The sequence below is a fragment of the Varanus komodoensis genome, unplaced genomic scaffold (genome assembly GCF_004798865.1).
Source record: "Varanus komodoensis strain SLA01 unplaced genomic scaffold, ASM479886v1 scaffold32, whole genome shotgun sequence".
NCBI lineage: Eukaryota > Metazoa > Chordata > Lepidosauria > Squamata > Varanidae > Varanus > Varanus komodoensis.
Window position 1 is genome coordinate 25,141,490 of NW_025335798.1, and position 16,295 is coordinate 25,157,784.

Here is a 16,295-nt window from a genome sequence, read left to right on the forward strand (position 1 = left end):
GGATTGTTTTCCAATTTGAGCATTTGCAAAAAAAGGAGTACTTTTCAAAAATATTTGTTATAATACATGTGTATATCATCCTTAAATAAAAGGGTGCTTTCTGTCTTCAGAGCAACTTCTCTGAACCATTTGTGCATACGACCAGTCAACTATAACTGTTACGACTGGTCAACTAAGATTTCCTTAATGAAAAGCTACAGAAGGCTTGAGTCAGGGCTTAAGCTGCTTTCTGAAGGCAACCAGTGTACTACAAGGTCAGCAGATGCATCTGAATAAAATGGGAGTATCCAATACTGCTTCTGTGACTCCATTCCATTATATCTGTGGACCAACTGCTAGCACAGCCTAGGAAACAAACATCTCCAAAAACAATCCAGAAACAAGCAGAAACACTAGTATCCTGGATGGGATGATCCCTTCTGAGAGGGACTGCTCAGTGACATTCCAGAACTGGCTCTTTCCCCACATTTCCAATAGCTTTGGAGACTACTAATGTCTTGGTGCACTAGCAATAGGTTCTACAGACATCCTTGGGTACCTCCCACTGTATGCTTTGTCCAAATAATTTATTTGGGATCTACGGTTTGAAGTTAGTTTATTTTTTAAAAAAGTTAATAACTGACATACTGCATTGCTGTGCTATCCAGTCCTTTTAACTAATCCATTTTTTCTTGCTTATATTGTTACGTGTCAATTCATCTGACTCCATTCTTAAGATGGCACTTAGAAAAGCAGGACTTATGTCATTGCATGGCTGTTCACATATTATCTCCTTTCCCTGCCAGGTCTTCTAATGCATCTAAAATGACAAATGGACACAACAACAAGGTAATTAAATATCGTAGATAGAAAATTGCCTTTCTGTCTTAGTACAACAAACTTTATTTAGTGCTTTGCATCCTTAAGGCCAATCCTGTAACTTACAGTGGATGTGTTTATAATTAACTCCATCATTCTCGTACAAGGATGGATGATACCATATCTTCCACATGTCTTGGACTTCAGCCCCTCAAAGGCCCCAGGCTGTCTGACTGGGATTAAGGATCTACTGGTCTGAAACATGGAGGGCAACAGGTGGCCAGCCTCTGTTTTAGCACAAGCAGATGCCTCATATCTGTGATGCTGTAACGTTATGAAACTTCTAGAACTTCCTCACATCACAGTGGAGGAGGCAGAGAGAAACTTGATCAATGCAGGCAGCTTTGGGAAAGTAATACAGAAATGAATACGTTAGATTTAGCTAATTACCACTTGTGACCTGTTTTTGCCTCTGAAGCATTGCTAATGGATTTCTTTGTTTTTCCAGTTTGAAAAGTTACTGGCAGAAAGTATTAGTTGTTGGCAGTCCCACTATACTGGATCCTTTGACGGTGCACTACTGCAAGAGCTGTCTCCACTGCTGTGTGTCATGCTTTCACACAAAAATAAACAGATGCGCAATCAAGCTGTTCAGTTCTGGAATGCATCATTTGGTAAAGCTGTAATGCTGACCTACCCAGAAGAATTAAAGTAAGAATGTTTGTTTTGCATGTGCTGTTCCCTACAGGCAAGCCAATATACATGTTTGACCCTTGCAGAGACTTCCCTTCACCCAGATATGACTATAAAACAAACAAATCCAGGCATGTCCTTTTGTGAACAGAAAGATTCCTTCTGTCTGCAAGAGGGGCTTGTATCCACCAGAGGCTCCTGCTGGAAGAAAGGGAGAATAAGTTTTGCATTGTCCCCCGAAAACCTCCTCTGAAGGTTCTCTGAACCTCTGAGGGTGCAGGAGTCTCCGGAACAGCATGGAAAGTGGCACTGGGAGCTGCAGGTGGAAGGAGGAAGCGATGAAAATCTCTCCTCTTCCACTGCCACAGTGTCCCATGAGCAGAAGCCCTGCAAGTGTGGACTGTATCTTGTATGTTTTGTTCTAGCATCTGTTAAATCTGAAGCACTTACATAGGAGCTTTTAAACATGATACCTGCATATTAAAGCAAGTAATTGTATGTTGTGTACTTTATCCTTACATGAAAACTGAAGTACTTACATTGCTTTCCCAACCTTTTCATTTAGAAACCACAAGCAGGTTTGGGTGGCAGCAGATATAAGCATTAAATGGCCAGGAGAGGGACTGCTTAATTCTTTCTTCTCTGGTGGGCTTCCTGCTTAAAGCTCCATGCACAGAAAAACAGAGTTGGCATTTTGAGTAGCAGCAATTTGCTGTTCCTCTCAAGGTGGTGGTGTGTGTTTGGGGAAATGGGCAGGGGCCACTGCATGTCTAGCTTGGGATTCAGGGCACCTTTCATACAGGTGCAGGGAACATGTTGTCCTCCAGATGTTAGACTGCAGCTTCCACCATTGTCAGCAATGGGTGTTGCAATCCACAAGTGTGTGGAGGGCAGCAAGTTCCCAGTCCCAGCTTTGATGAGCTAACTTGGCTCATTGTTACCGTGCCATGTCCTTCCTGTTTGAACTAATACTGCATCTCTATATGCAATGTAATAAGAATTATTCTTAAAATAAAAGTATGCAATAAAGGCTTAGTATAGTTCAATGCAGAAACTCTCGTTCACCAGAATCTTGGGATTCACTTATTCACAGCTGCAGAAAACTAGTATATTTTTCAGCATGCAAGCAATCCAAAGAGGAAAAGACTTTTATGGTGTTTTGGTTTTGGCACGAACTACTAGTCTATGGATTTTGAAATTGTAGTGTAGCAATTAACCCAAAGTTTTCTTGTGGTTATGAATCTTCACATCTGAGCCTTTAGATAAAAACTGATAATGCTTAATCTTGAGCTGTTTATGCAAGACTTAGGTTTTCAGTGCATTCTTCATGGTTGTATCCTTGCAGATCTGTTTTGTTGCAAGCTAAGCAGAAGATGATGCTCTCATTGCCTTGTTTTGAAAGCACCGAGCTAATGGGCGAGTCTAATGGGACAAATTCTGATTGTGTAAGTATTATGGTTTTTGAGAGTTGAGAGTTTGCCATAACAAACTTGGTTTTCCACTGTGGATGAACAGACCAGAATGAAGAAGTTTAACTTTATTCAACTTCAAATTCCCAAAGTTTGAGTATACTATGCTTTAAAAGAAAGTGATTGCAAGTACCTCTGAACAAATCCGGTTGATAGCAGTAATTCTTGCACACACCTGTTGGTGAGACTATACAACAGGAGCTCAGATCCTTAGAGGTTTTACTGCTTTTTGTTAAATTAGTGCATAACTCTTTTGTAACAGACAGAAAATTCTCAATTGGATGCGAAGATAAGTGGAATAGAAGTAAATCTTTGTGCGAAGAGAGACTCCTTGCTAGCAAAGACCAGTGACCTAAAAGAAAAAAGTATTAATTCCCATGTAACACCTGCAAAGGTAAGTTATAATGAAGTTTACTAATCAAGTGGTATTATATTGGCCATTGCATTTTCAGCAGTTAGAGTTTTTCTTCCTAAATATCATGATTTTTCTTATTAATGAGCTGGTTTCTACTTTGCTTACTAACAAAGTGGTTTGTTTATCGGATTCCTAAACCACCCAGTAACCAGGTGCTAGGAGAGCCTTCCTGCAGCGTTTATGACCTCGGTTGTGATCTATTATATCTGAACTTGGCAGCCTGGGATGTTGAGGGAGGAACATTTCAGAGTTTTAACCCATGGTTTTGTTGCTGGGTTAAAATCCTGGGTTGTTTCTTCCTCAACAGTCCACAGTGCCACATGTCCACATCACAACAAAACAACCCAGGGACAAGAGAGATTAAACTGGATCCCAACCAAAAACAGCAAACAGTGCACAGTTGCTCACATGAGACTTCAGCCAACCATGAATTGGTTGGACATTATGTGCAAACTAGGTCATACCTAATAAACTGGTATAAGGTGTAAGCATAAGGTAAAGCAAGATTATGATTTTAGCTTCGTGAGATTTGATTGAATAGTACATTTTACATTGCAAAGATTTTGGGACTGTGTCTGGAGCCAGTTACAAGCAATTCCTCTACCCTTTATAATTTTTATTATGCCATAGATGAAGGTAGAATTCCCACTGCCAAAACCAAATCGAAAAAACATGCTGCTGGAAGAAGAAAATACTCTTGACTTCGTCTTTATTCCTCAAGAGACAAAAGAGAGAGTATTGACAGAACACCAAAAAGAAGTTCTAAGAACAAAAAGGTGTGTGACTTTGTGTTTGCTCCATAAAGTGTCACTGTGTCTCTTTTCTGCTTTAAGAGACAGAAGTAATAGGTGAATACTACTAATGTGCTTCTGCAGAAACAAAAATTAACTAGTTAAACTTTACTCTGCCCAGCTATGTTCTGTAATTAAAAGTGTTCTGACTGCAGACTGTTCTGAATAGAGGGGTCATTTCAGCAAGCTTTCAGCTTCCTAGAGGGTATTATGCAGAAATAAAAGTATGAGATCTCCGTGTCACCTTTTCTGCACAAAATTGTAATATTTCCACCTTTAAAAAAAAAAAGCTGTATTCTCAGCACAGTTTTGGTAAGGCTGCATTTCAGAGTTGCTTTGTGTGTGCTGTTTTTGAGAAGGGAAGGTGAGTATCAGTAGAACATTCTTGCATGGTAAACATGCATGTACCTGCCTCTTTCTCCATCTCACAGTAGCCTGCTGTCCTGAAATAACGCCTTTCTCATGCACAAAATGTGTAACTAACTGGAACAGAAGTCTTGATGTCAGCCTGAAAGTGATAAAGAACTCAGCCCCTTCCCCCAGAAGGTGTTTCTAGGCAGGCTCAGTGCTGCCTAGAAAACAGCTTGCAACAGAATTAAAATCCTGTTTTCAATTTGAACACTTCCTGTGGAAGTGGGAGGTATGTGACGGTAGACAACTGCAAAATATTTGTATTTCTAAAGAGAAGCTGTGCTTTACCAACAACAGGTACTATTTCAAAATGTTTGCACTGGTCTTTTGGCTTTATAAGTTTCTGAGCTAGGAACCACCCTGAGATAAGATATTCTGAGCTAGGAATTCTGTCAGAGAAAGTGAAAGAAACAGCATGCCTTGTGCTCAGCAATTCCTGAGCATGATGAAGAGAGATCTGCATATCTCAGAAGCATTTACTATGTGGATCTAAGATAATTGGAGAGCTTGCCTTCCCCAGTTTATTTTCAGAGTGCCTAGCTTAGGTTTATCCACATCTTTAGAATTATCTAATCTTCCAAACACGTGCCTGAGCTTTTGGTTAGCAACTTACTTATTTGTGCAAGGAGAAATATGAGGAATAATTTTTCCCAGGCTTCACTTGTGATCTTTTTAATAGCCATCTCCATTCTGAAATTTGAGCCACTTTCCAGCTTAAGTTCCGGGACAGTGTACTGTTTTGTAAATCATCCAGTTGCCATATGCTTTTATTCAGTAACGTGTATCAGAATACTGATCAGTTCTGTTTTTTGTAGGGTTGATATTCCTACTATGTACAATGATCTGGATGCATCCCAAGACACTGCTTTGTTTTCCCAACATTCGCAGAGTCAGGAAGATTCCTTGTAAGTCTTAAATACCAGCAGAGCATTGACCTGTAAAGTTTTTGTATCTCCCGTGTCCCTAAACAAGTGACCTTTGTTTCAGGGAGAAAGCAGCCTTAGTAGATGTGAAAGAAGCATATGAGAAGAATGAGAACAAAATTATAGCCCAGGTACGTTGACGCTTATTGGGAATTGATTGTAATAGCCTTTTTTTAAATTACTCTTGATAAAGAACTTATAGAGAAGGGGATGTAGCAGATACTGCTGAACTATTGGCACAATTTTGCAAAGTGTTCAGAAATGCTGAAGCTTGTTGGATGGTTTTGATCCTCTGTATTTGAATGAAGGCATAGTGCTGCCTGTACAGTGCCATGTTAGATTTTTGAAAATAGCAAAATGTTTCTGTAAATAGTTACAGTCAAATAGGATTTTTAATTGAAAGTTTCATTTTTTTCTTGTTGATAACAGTATAGACTAGGAATAGGCTAGGAGTCTGTTTGGGGGTGGAAGTCTCACAAATTCCCTGGACTTGGCTCCCCAGCCCCCAGTCACCATCGCAGCGGCCCTGAGTCCAAGTTACTGGAGAGTAAGCCTAGCATATGTGGAGCCCTTGCCAGGAATTAAGCGCGGAGCACTGTGCCAGCAGCACTCTTTTTCTGCCTCACCTGTGGAGCAAGTGGGGGACAAGGTTGGTCCCAGGAACGGCACCTGACATGGGCTCTCTCAGTGTCCATCTTCTGTGGCCTGCCACCACTTTGGTTGCACATCTGGGGGTACAGAAGTGTTCACAGATTGCCTCTTGGAATGGTTCACTTCACACTGCTGGACCAAGTGCAGAAGGAAGTCTACTGGATGCTAGAGGAATGGTTTCTGAAAAGGTTCGTGTCCGTCCTTGTACACTAAAAATGTAATAAGCAAAACCAGTCTGCAGTGTTTGCAATTCTAGTAAAATATTTAAAAGATACCCCAAGGGTAGGACAAAAAAAATAAATAAGACAGTGTCATTCTTGGAGAAAAGGTGAGATATTAATAATGTAAACAGTATAAACTATCAAGTTTCATATTATTGTGCATTATTTAAATGCAGGATATGGAAACATCAAAGGACTCGCTTAGCATTCCAAATGAAGTTAATGAAAAATGCAAGACAATTACACTTCTGCAACAAAGTAATTCTGCCACTGCAGAACAGCTTATCACTCTTGGGAAACAGCGCTTAGAACTGAAGCAGGAGGAATCAGAAATGTGTGCTCCTAAATCAGTTCCTGAAGAACCTTCAGTATTGAATAGTTCTTTGAATGGAAATACCTCTAATGTCAGCAACAGCTCTGCTTCTAGTGATGTCATTTCAGGTACCCCACCGCCTGTCAGCAGAAGACAATCCTTCATAACTCTGGAAAAATTTGATAGTTCAGGGAACAGACCTTTCAGTCCTTCCACTTTCAGTAATACATCTGGAAGCATCCCTTCAGTAGTTAACCAGGATAGCACGAATGCTTCAGCTGCATCTTCCAATGGAAGTCCAAATGTGGAGAATAAGGAAGCTATCAAAGTCAAAACTGAAGAAGTCGTCACTAGGTCTAAGAGGCCATGCCTGGGAATGTTAGCTGCACTAGGGACTTACGTAAAAGTCAAAAAATCAAAAGAAGAAAATAAAGCAAATTCAAAATTGCAGTCTGAGAGCTTGATTGGAATAAAGAGGTCAAGTCTTAGACAAAATAAAACAGAGTTTTCAGAGGATAAAAAAGCAAAGCTAATGAAGCCAGATCAGGAAAAAAATATTCAAGCTTCCCCTGCCAAGCACACAGAGGACAAGCATGAGTTACTTGTTGAAACACAAGAAGCGGAATATTTGCTTGATAAACCATCTCAGACTTCCAGTTTGAATGTAATTGGAAGCATGATAGAAAGTAAATGTGTGTTAGAGAGTGTTGCAGAGATGAAACCAGGGCCAAATTTAGACACTAAAGAGAATACTCCTCCAGAGGTGGCTGTACCAGGAGATGCAATGTCTAATGTTAGTCAAGCTCCACAAAGTTCACCTAGTCAAAAAACATTAAGACGTTCTTTAAGACGGAAACCAGAAGCCACAGAAGGAGCTGCTGCTAGTCAGGACAAAGAGAATAGTCAACAAAAGAAAGATGATGAGAAGGTTCTGCCCAAGAAGAATTCGCAAGGTAAAGAGACCGTTACACTCAAGCCAAAACCTGCCCCTGAAAAGCCAGTAGATGCAGATAGAAGTGTACATGGAAGTGGTGCTGCAGAAGGGATAACCTCAAAGGAATCCCACGTTTCAGTGAATATACAAGAGGAGACTAACACAGGTACTGGAAGAGTTGAAGGCAGTACTGCTTCTGACATTGATGAGTTGCAAGATTCTGGTGCAGATGCAGCCATTGAGAAACCAAAAGGGTTTCCACGATACCATACAAGAAGAGCTTCACAAGGGTTACTAACTAGTATAGAAAATTCTGAGTCAGATAGTTCCGAAACAAGAGAAGAAGGAACCAAGAGGAAAAGGTCAGGAAGATGGAAAAATAAAAGTAATTCCCTTGAAAGCCAAGTCAAGGAAGAGCTTGCAAGTCCAGAGCTTCATTCACTAAATGTAATTGAAATCCAGGCCACCACAATAGAGAATAAAGATGTAATGCATGCTCAGGAAAGCATGGAAATCGCTTCTGATAATAATGAAAAGGGAGACAAAAATACTCCCCATTCTCCTGAATGTCCAGGACTTAAGCAAAGTACTGATCCTCCTCAGAGCAAAGACTCTTCAGATATGGAGAGAAATGCCAAAATGCTGACACAGTCTGCTTCTGAGGCTGCTTTAGAAAGCCACCAGGAAGCTGTAATTCTTGATACAGTTTCTGTTCCAGATGTTAGTACAAGTTCTCCGATAGAGGTTGCTGGGGATGACAATTTAGCTACTGCTTTCAGTGCCTTCCCTTCCTCTGAGAAATCTTCAGAGCTGTCCGAATGCCAGCACAAAAGAAGCAAGCGGACAAGGAGATCAAAGAGCTGCGACTGCTGTGGTGAGAAGCCATTGCCACTGTTGGAAAAGTCATCCGCTGAACTGAAAAAAACAGGTAGTCCAGAAACAAGGTTAAAAGAACAAAAAAGAACGCCCAATAAAGCAGCAGTAGCTCTGTTACCCATTCCTGCTGCTGAAGAATCTCATTCTGCAGAAAGGCTCACAGTGGAGCCTTGTGCAGCAAGCACTCCCCTGCCTTCCACCAACGACTTTGCTGACCTGAAGGACTCCAGCAGGCTTGTTCAGCCTGCAGAGGATTTGCCAGGGAATGCAGCGCCTGAAGATAAGCTCCAGGAATGTGCCTGCATCGAAAGTGAAAGCAAAGGGCCTGTTGCAGAAACTATGGATTGTACTGAGTTTGCTGAAGCACCTTCGGAGCTTACAGCAAGCTCTCATTCAAAAGAACCTTTTGATCAGTGTGAACCATTAGATGCAGCCACAGATCTGGCTACGATAGAAAAGAGTGATGTTAATCAATATGGTCAACTGGGAGATGAAACTGATGAAGAGACAGGCATTAACCAACCTGAGGAAACAAAGGCTAATGAAACAACAGCCAGTGAAAACAACAGCATAATTGAGCATGGTACTGAAGAAACTGCAGCAGATTTTGTACCAGTAGTATCTAAACCTCAAGAAAATCTCCAGGAAGAGGATGCAGAAGAGGATGCAGAAAATGATATAGCGGACGCTTCAGTAGAATCTCAGGCTTCAGCCTTGGTCCAAAAGGAAGGCGATTCAGATTCTCCATTAAAGTTAGAAGAACTTGATGCTCTCTCTCTAGCCAAGATCAGTGGAAGTCCTAATGGAGTACAGGCACGATGTATATGGTCTCCATCAGCTTCTCCCTCTACCAGTATTTTAAAGAGAGGTTTTAAAAGACAACAGGAAGAAGAATCAACATCACCTGCAAACAAGGTATTCCTTTTATCTGTGAATATCTGCATATTGCAGAGACCTTTCTAATGTTCTGTCATACTTTCCCCCTCCCTGTTTCTTAATAGAGTAAAACCTGCGAAATCCTATCCTTGCGGTTTCCCTCTTAAGGCCTACGTGGCAAGCTTTGCTGTGTCTTAACACTTCCGGATTTTTGTGCAGGAGGGATGTCTGTCTTTGACTACTGAAGTTAACTATGTACTTTATTTTACCTATGAGCATGCACATATATCACAGCAGTATTTGTACCTTCATGGTATAAGTTGATGTGGTGTCGTGTGTTTTCAAATAATTCATGTACATATTTTTAAATAGATACTGCCATGAAGAAATCAGCATTCTAAAGCAACTCCCTTAAGTTTATTCAGGTTTATTCAGAATATTAAGGTTCAGATGGTTACATTTCAATCCTATTTGCATACATTTGAGCACTTCTAAAACCATTGGAGCCTAAGCATCCATAACCATGCCTTGGATTGTGGCCTTTATTGAGTATTGTACCTAGAATACTTGGAGCTAGGAAAAATTGCAAATGTCTGAGAGCCTTTTGAGTTTATCATTACCTGCTCCCCATGTAACCAGGCCTTTTGGGATCTGTGGGAGCAGCTCTAACTGGCTTAAGTAAAATCTGGTTACACAGACATGCCCTGCTATGCTGTCTCCGGTAGTGAATGCAGTCACTAACAGTTGCAGTCAACTTCTTGCTGAAAATCCCAAGTATGTAAGTAAAATGTTTGTTGCTCAGAAGATAATTTGATTGAAATACAAATTTACGATTTAAATACAATTTGAAATACTATAAGATATACTATATCTTTCTCATCTCTATATGTCTGACTCGCAAGTACTTAATGATCCAAGGTTGGTTCTTCAAAAACACAGTCTGTCTCCTATTGGAATGGCATGCTATTCTCCCCCATAGCATCCATTTGTTCATATCTTAAGTATGTGAAGGCCTTCCAATAGTCCACTTTGATAGAGAGCAACAAATGTTTCCCACATGGCTGCTGTTGTTTTGTATCAGCTAATCACTTTGCTGTTTTTAATGATGTGAGAGCAGTTATATCAGTTTGCACTCCTACATCAAATACCCTTTGTTTAAAGATGTGGCTGCTAGCACTGGTTCTATAGGCTTCCTTTCACAGCCATCCCTAACACAGCTAATCTGCCTTTGAACTGGGGAAACATGTACACATTTTACATTTTGCAAGCTTGAGAACCTTTAGTTCGCATCATATGGATCCAAATCAGCTATAGAAGTTTTTCTGTTCTGTGTAACATTGTGGGGGGGGGAGGGTATGTATGCTATTTCTTTATATGAATTCCCACTCCTAGATTTTTGGCCTAGAATTTGTATTCTAGGAATTTTTGTCCTAGTCCTCTCCTCCCTCTCCTCTCTTTTCTTTTTTGGGCATGTGTAAAAATGTCTACCAATTTCCCCTTGCAAAGTGGCATGTTGTGGTTTTCAGTGTACAAGTTCTTGAACAGATTTCATGCAGGCAAATAGTTCTTGTATGGCACTTCCAACAGCTCAAAAAGTAATTTTGCTAAATCTCTGTAAGCAGAGCCGGCGAGTTTCCTTTGCCAATCCAATCTACCAAGAAGAAATGGCAGATGATATTGACCGTCGAAGTCCTGTGGTTAGAGCCCATTTGGCCAATGGTTCACAATCTTTTCGGAGTCCCAAACTGTCACCTAATCACCAAGCCAAGGTAATAGCTGAGGTTCTCATTTTAGATCAACTTTTCTGTGATATTTTAACAAACATTATTCTTAATCTGCTTTAGTAATGTAAAAGAGCCAAGATATGAATTCAGTTATTCCCGGGGATGAACAGAAAGCACACTGGGGCTTTTCTGCCCTTTGTCCCAAAGGGGCCATTTATATTTTAACCAAAGACATTCCTGAGGCTGTGAATCCTCCAGAATAGTATGCAGCGTAACCCCAAGAGGGAGGGTCACATTTGTTTGTGCGCAGAAGTGCATTCTGCTTACCTATAGGGGTCTCTTGCTCTAGGTCAGAACTTAAAAGCTTTGGGGAAATAATGGCGCAGTCTTAACAACAGTTCACAAAGTGAGTTCATTGAGGAAACAGTAGGTGCCCCTGTTCCTTTGAACTGGTTACTGACCTTTTTCCTAAATTCAAGGTCCCGGTTTTAATCATAGTATTTTAATAAGTCTAGTCGTCATATTTTAGATGATTCCTACGATCCTGAGAGAGCTTTTTTCCTCTTTTCCTATCCAGCATATTACTACTCCAATCAAAGGATATCTGTCCCCAGGATCTCGTAGCCATAAATATAAGAGCTCAAAGAAGTGTTTAGTAAGATTTAATTCAGTTTTATGTCTCTCCTCTATTTTCTCCTGTATTCAGCTCTTAAACTTAGCCAAGTTAATAATTGTCTGTTTTGTTTCAGATCACTGAAATGGTGAAGGAACCCCTACCGGCTCCTACAGAAAGCATATATCCCCCATTGATGGGCTGCAAAGCACCTGTTGACACAATTTTGCCTCAGATTACTTCAAATATTTGGTAAGTAGCAGCAAGCTGCTGAGGCAGCCAGTGCTGAAAAAGGCTTAGGTGGCAAATATTGGCCCCAGTCTTTCTGTCTCAAGCTACACAAGAACGAAGGAAATTCACAGTCTTTGGGTACATGGCTCCTTTTGGAGTGTTGAGTTATACTTGTGAAAATATCCATCAGAGAGTGGGTGAATATAGATTTAGCCTACTTGGCATTCCTCCTTGGAATATAGATTTAGCCTACTTTGGGCATATTCCGGTTATTCAGCAGTGATCCTAACTTTGGACACTCTAGAAAGCAAATGCCATCGCAAGCCCGTCCCTGTGAAGAACTGGAGAAAGGACCACTCTCAGCCTTCCATACCAATAAGAGATAGCAGTAGGGATGTGCAAGAAATCTATTTGTGGAAGGAATCTCTCAATTCCGTGGCTCTCCAGGCTCTGGTCTGCCAGGAATGGTGCCTCACACTACTGTTCATAATGGCCCTCTCTGGGTGACTGCACCTGGTGAGGAATGTTGCCATTTGCTCAGCTGGGAGTCTGCAAGCTCTCCCAGACTTTCTCTTGGCTCAGTTCTTTTGCAGGACCAGGCTGAGCGTGAGAACAAATCCACGGATGCCAGAGGGAGAGATACCAAAAGGGTTCATCTGAACCCCATGTGGCAGTAAAATGAGTCTGGAGAATAGATGGCAGGAGCAGTTCAGGACAACATTTTGGGGATATAGGAGATCTGTGCTCCCATTTCAGTGTTGCAGGATTGGACCCTAGGGTGTGCTGTTTCTGCAAATGGAATTGGAAGAAATTCCAGATTAATATACACAGAATTCTACTCTAATACTTTCTCAGTGAGAAGTTCCAGAGGCAAGAGTATTTGCTGCAGAGATGAGAATTTCTGAAAAATTGAGCTTCTTTTTTCATCCTTTAACATTCTCTAAGATACTTAAGCTTCTCTATTGATTTGTCTAAGGGCTCGGGGTTTAGGACAACTCATTCGAGCGAAGAACATCAGGACCGTGGGTGACCTGAGTTCCTTGTCGGCAACTGAGATCAAAACGCTTCCCATTCGTTCTCCCAAAGTTTCAAATGTTAGGAAAGCCCTTAAAGGTTATCACGAGCAACAGGTAGGTTCTTTGTTGTAGTACTGTGAGCGAGATCTGTGTTTGCAGGGAGGAAAAGCCTGGAACGGTAGCTCTAATCGGCATTACTGGCTTAAAGATTAAAACCTGGAAATCCAAATTCAGGGCTCCCGGCAGTCAGGGACTTGTTCTACTGAGTTTGAATGTCACCAAAGTTACTGTGTGTGGGTGTGAAAGCTGCCGGGAAGAAAATGGATGCAATCGAGGCATGGTGCTGGAGGATTGCTTTGCAAATACCCAGGACTGACAGAAAGGCAAACAAGTGGATTCTAGATCAAATCAAGCCAGAAAGTTTCCTGGCAGTAAAAATGACAACACGGACACTGTGATATTATGAAGGCAAGACTCAGTGGAAAACATAATTCTCCTGGAGAAAGTGGAAGGCAAAAGAAGAAAAGGGAGACCAAATATGAGATGGATGGACTCCATCAAGGGAGCCCCAGCCTTCAATTTGCAAGGGCTGAGCAGGGCTGTGAAGGAGAGGGCATTCATTCATGAGATCACCGTAAGTGGGAGACGACAGCACAAAACAGCAAGGTCATGGGAGAGGAGAGAGGACACTTCTTCCCGCCACCCTGAAATCTTTGCCTACAGTGCTGGGTTGCACCTAATGGAGTTGGACTTGGAGCTAGCTCCGTTCTTGGGTGCTTTACTACTTTTACTGCTTTACTATTACAAGAGGGTTCTGGAGTGTATAAATCAAGAGCAACATATCCCTCCCTACTCCTGTAGTCCTTGGAACCTCAGAGGGGCTTTCCTAGTGTCCTGGTATGTATTCCCATGACCCTGACTCTGCCTTTCCACTCACCCAGCAGTGCTAAATGTGTCAGATGCTTGAACTATTTGCTGTCTTTCCAATTAATCAGACTCTCTTCTTTTTTGAAAATTAAATTGGTTCCACTATCTTCAATGTGGTAAATATCCTAGCTAGAACATTTTGAGTTTTGCCCCTTTCACTTAAAACTAATTTTTCTACATGCCTGAGAAATCCCCCAAGTAAGTAGAAAGCCCTACTTTGTCTGTGTTTGGCCTTCATTTATTGCCTAACCAACAAGCACCAATGCAAGTTCATTCAGTCTGATCTGAGAAGTGATGTCTTAATTGGCAGAATGTTTTTATATATTAGTGGCACGTCTGTACATAAGTTGTGATTTTATTAGTCTGAACTTTTGAAATATATTTTAAGATCACTTCTAGCCACAAAAATATAGTAAATACAAGATTTGTGCTTGCAGATAAAAACTCGTGGATTTGAAGAAACTGCTGGCCTGGATGATACAGAAAAGCCAGTCAGTGGCATTGATGAAAAACCCTTTTCAACAAACGAGGACAAACTAATAACAGGTAAGTACAGGCGTCATTCTGCATATGTGCTAAAATTGTAATGCAGTCCCTGTTTGCTGGTATGTGCACCTGAAACCTTGACACCCCAGGTTTAGCCCGTTTGCTGTGTTACTGGCGGGCATCATTCCATGGCTGCTTCCAGCAATGCAAGCATACTTTACATATGAGTAACACACCTATACCTTGCTAACAACATGGTGGTTGGTGCTTTGTCTACAGTTAGCTTGGTTATGTATATAATGACACAGGAGAGAGTTTTTTTTACTGTTACACATGAGTCTGGATCAGGCTAAAGTCTCTGTAAAGAAGGCTGTGCTGACCATTCTGTTTTCTTTCTAGACCTTTCTGAACCAGTTGCTTCCAGTGCAGATGCACAGACCACTACAAACCTTTGCACCCAGATCAGTATACTTGCGGCTCAGATTACTTCTGAAAGTCTTGTCAGTTATTCAGGGAGTGAACTCTTTGAAATGCAAGAGAAACTTCATAGCATGACAAACTGTATTATGAAAAGTCTTCAAGCACGTTGGAAGTCTCCATCCCGGGAAAGCACAGTTTAAACATTTGTACTTCATTTTTTGAAGACCAGATCTTGCCATGACATTTTGTTTGTTAAATCCCAATTTTTAAAATTTCATCTGAACCCTTAACTTTATGTTTTTAAGTAAAAGTGATTTTATGACTTTAAATCAAATGGCCTCAAGTTCTGTATCTTAACATTTTAAGTTCTGTGCACTCTTATTCGTTTCATTAATTTTCTTATTGCTGCTATACAGTTTTTCCAAAATACGTTAAGATGTTCAAGCTCTGTGAAATTTGACTTGTACAGTATATTAACTATATTTTTCAAAATATGCATCATATGTATTGGAAAAGGCCAGATGTCAATGCTGTGAATGAAACTTGAAGTGTTAACTGATTTACCAAACATGATACAGCTCTCCCAGCTGCCAGTATTATGGAAAGTACTGGTTTTATACATCTTTTTTTTTTCAAAAATAGGATTTATGGGGCTTAATTACTACTTAAAACAGTATCTTTTTCAGTCTATTTTTGCATGCATTTATTAACAGGAAAATACATCAGTATGCAATTCTGATGAGTATTCTCAGGATCAAACTGCATGTCCTTAGAATTTTTGTATTCTAAGTGGAGCTGTCCTAGCCCCACTTTGAATCATAAGTAGACAAAATAATTTTGTATATTATGTATAGGCTTACCAATTTGCAGATGTTATAAATTATGTTCTCTGTATAAAATGCACTAATACTTTTGGATGGGAGAAACCTTGATTGTATAAAGCATATTGTGTTATTCAAAGTGGACAAAGATTACAGTGAGATCCATAGGAAATACATGTATGAATAAAAGGACATGCTTTATTTGAAGTCTTTTTTTTCCTCCAGAAGTCTTTCTATGCCATGAAGTCAATTTGTTGTACTAGAGAACCATGCATAGCCTCTAGTGCATACTGTGAAAATACCCAAAGGGGGGAAACATGCAAATAAGAAGTGATGAATGTCTGCTTGTACTTAAAAGGCTACAATCCAAAAACCCACCCAGCTAGTTTCATGTTGCCAGGTGGTCTTTGGGCTTTATTTTCTTGAAGCCACAATATCTGTACTGAATAGCAAATATCTTTTGAAGTAGAGGGACTTGGGATACAATCCTGTTCATGTTAAGACAGAAAAAAATCCCACAGACCCCTTGGTCAAATACCCATATGGCTTAGCTACAATACCTTTTCTTCGTCGTGGCCTCTGTGCATCACACACATGGGTACTGTGCCTGCGCAGTGCCTTTGGCCGGAAGATTGATAGCTAATGGTTTTTGGTGGGAAGCTCCGCTCCCCCTCCCCCTTGTGGCC

The 16,295-nt window shown here is 40.7% G+C and overlaps 1 protein-coding gene across 7 annotated transcripts in view; it reads left to right on the forward strand.

The window, feature by feature from the left end:
- RIF1 (replication timing regulatory factor 1) overlaps positions 1 to 15,816 on the forward strand; it is a 38,993-nt gene extending 23,177 nt beyond the window's left edge. For 2 of the 7 annotated variants that reach the window (XM_044438274.1, XM_044438275.1), the window contains exons 22-35: positions 786 to 828; positions 1,307 to 1,509; positions 2,837 to 2,936; positions 3,223 to 3,354; positions 4,006 to 4,151; positions 5,393 to 5,482; positions 5,565 to 5,631; positions 6,549 to 9,410; positions 10,991 to 11,140; positions 11,673 to 11,750; positions 11,845 to 11,960; positions 12,916 to 13,069; positions 14,320 to 14,428; positions 14,768 to 15,816. In XM_044438274.1, coding sequence (XP_044294209.1) covers positions 786 to 828; positions 1,307 to 1,509; positions 2,837 to 2,936; positions 3,223 to 3,354; positions 4,006 to 4,151; positions 5,393 to 5,482; positions 5,565 to 5,631; positions 6,549 to 9,410; positions 10,991 to 11,140; positions 11,673 to 11,750; positions 11,845 to 11,960; positions 12,916 to 13,069; positions 14,320 to 14,428; positions 14,768 to 14,988 — 4,471 coding nt within the window. In that variant the 3' untranslated portion in view covers positions 14,989 to 15,816. The remainder of the gene's footprint in view (positions 1 to 785; positions 829 to 1,306; positions 1,510 to 2,836; positions 2,937 to 3,222; positions 3,355 to 4,005; positions 4,152 to 5,392; positions 5,483 to 5,564; positions 5,632 to 6,548; positions 9,411 to 10,990; positions 11,141 to 11,672; positions 11,751 to 11,844; positions 11,961 to 12,915; positions 13,070 to 14,319; positions 14,429 to 14,767) is intronic. The other 5 variants (XM_044438276.1, XM_044438279.1, XM_044438278.1 and 2 more) reach the window with 3 other exon arrangements.
- Positions 15,817 to 16,295: the final 479 nt, after the last annotated feature.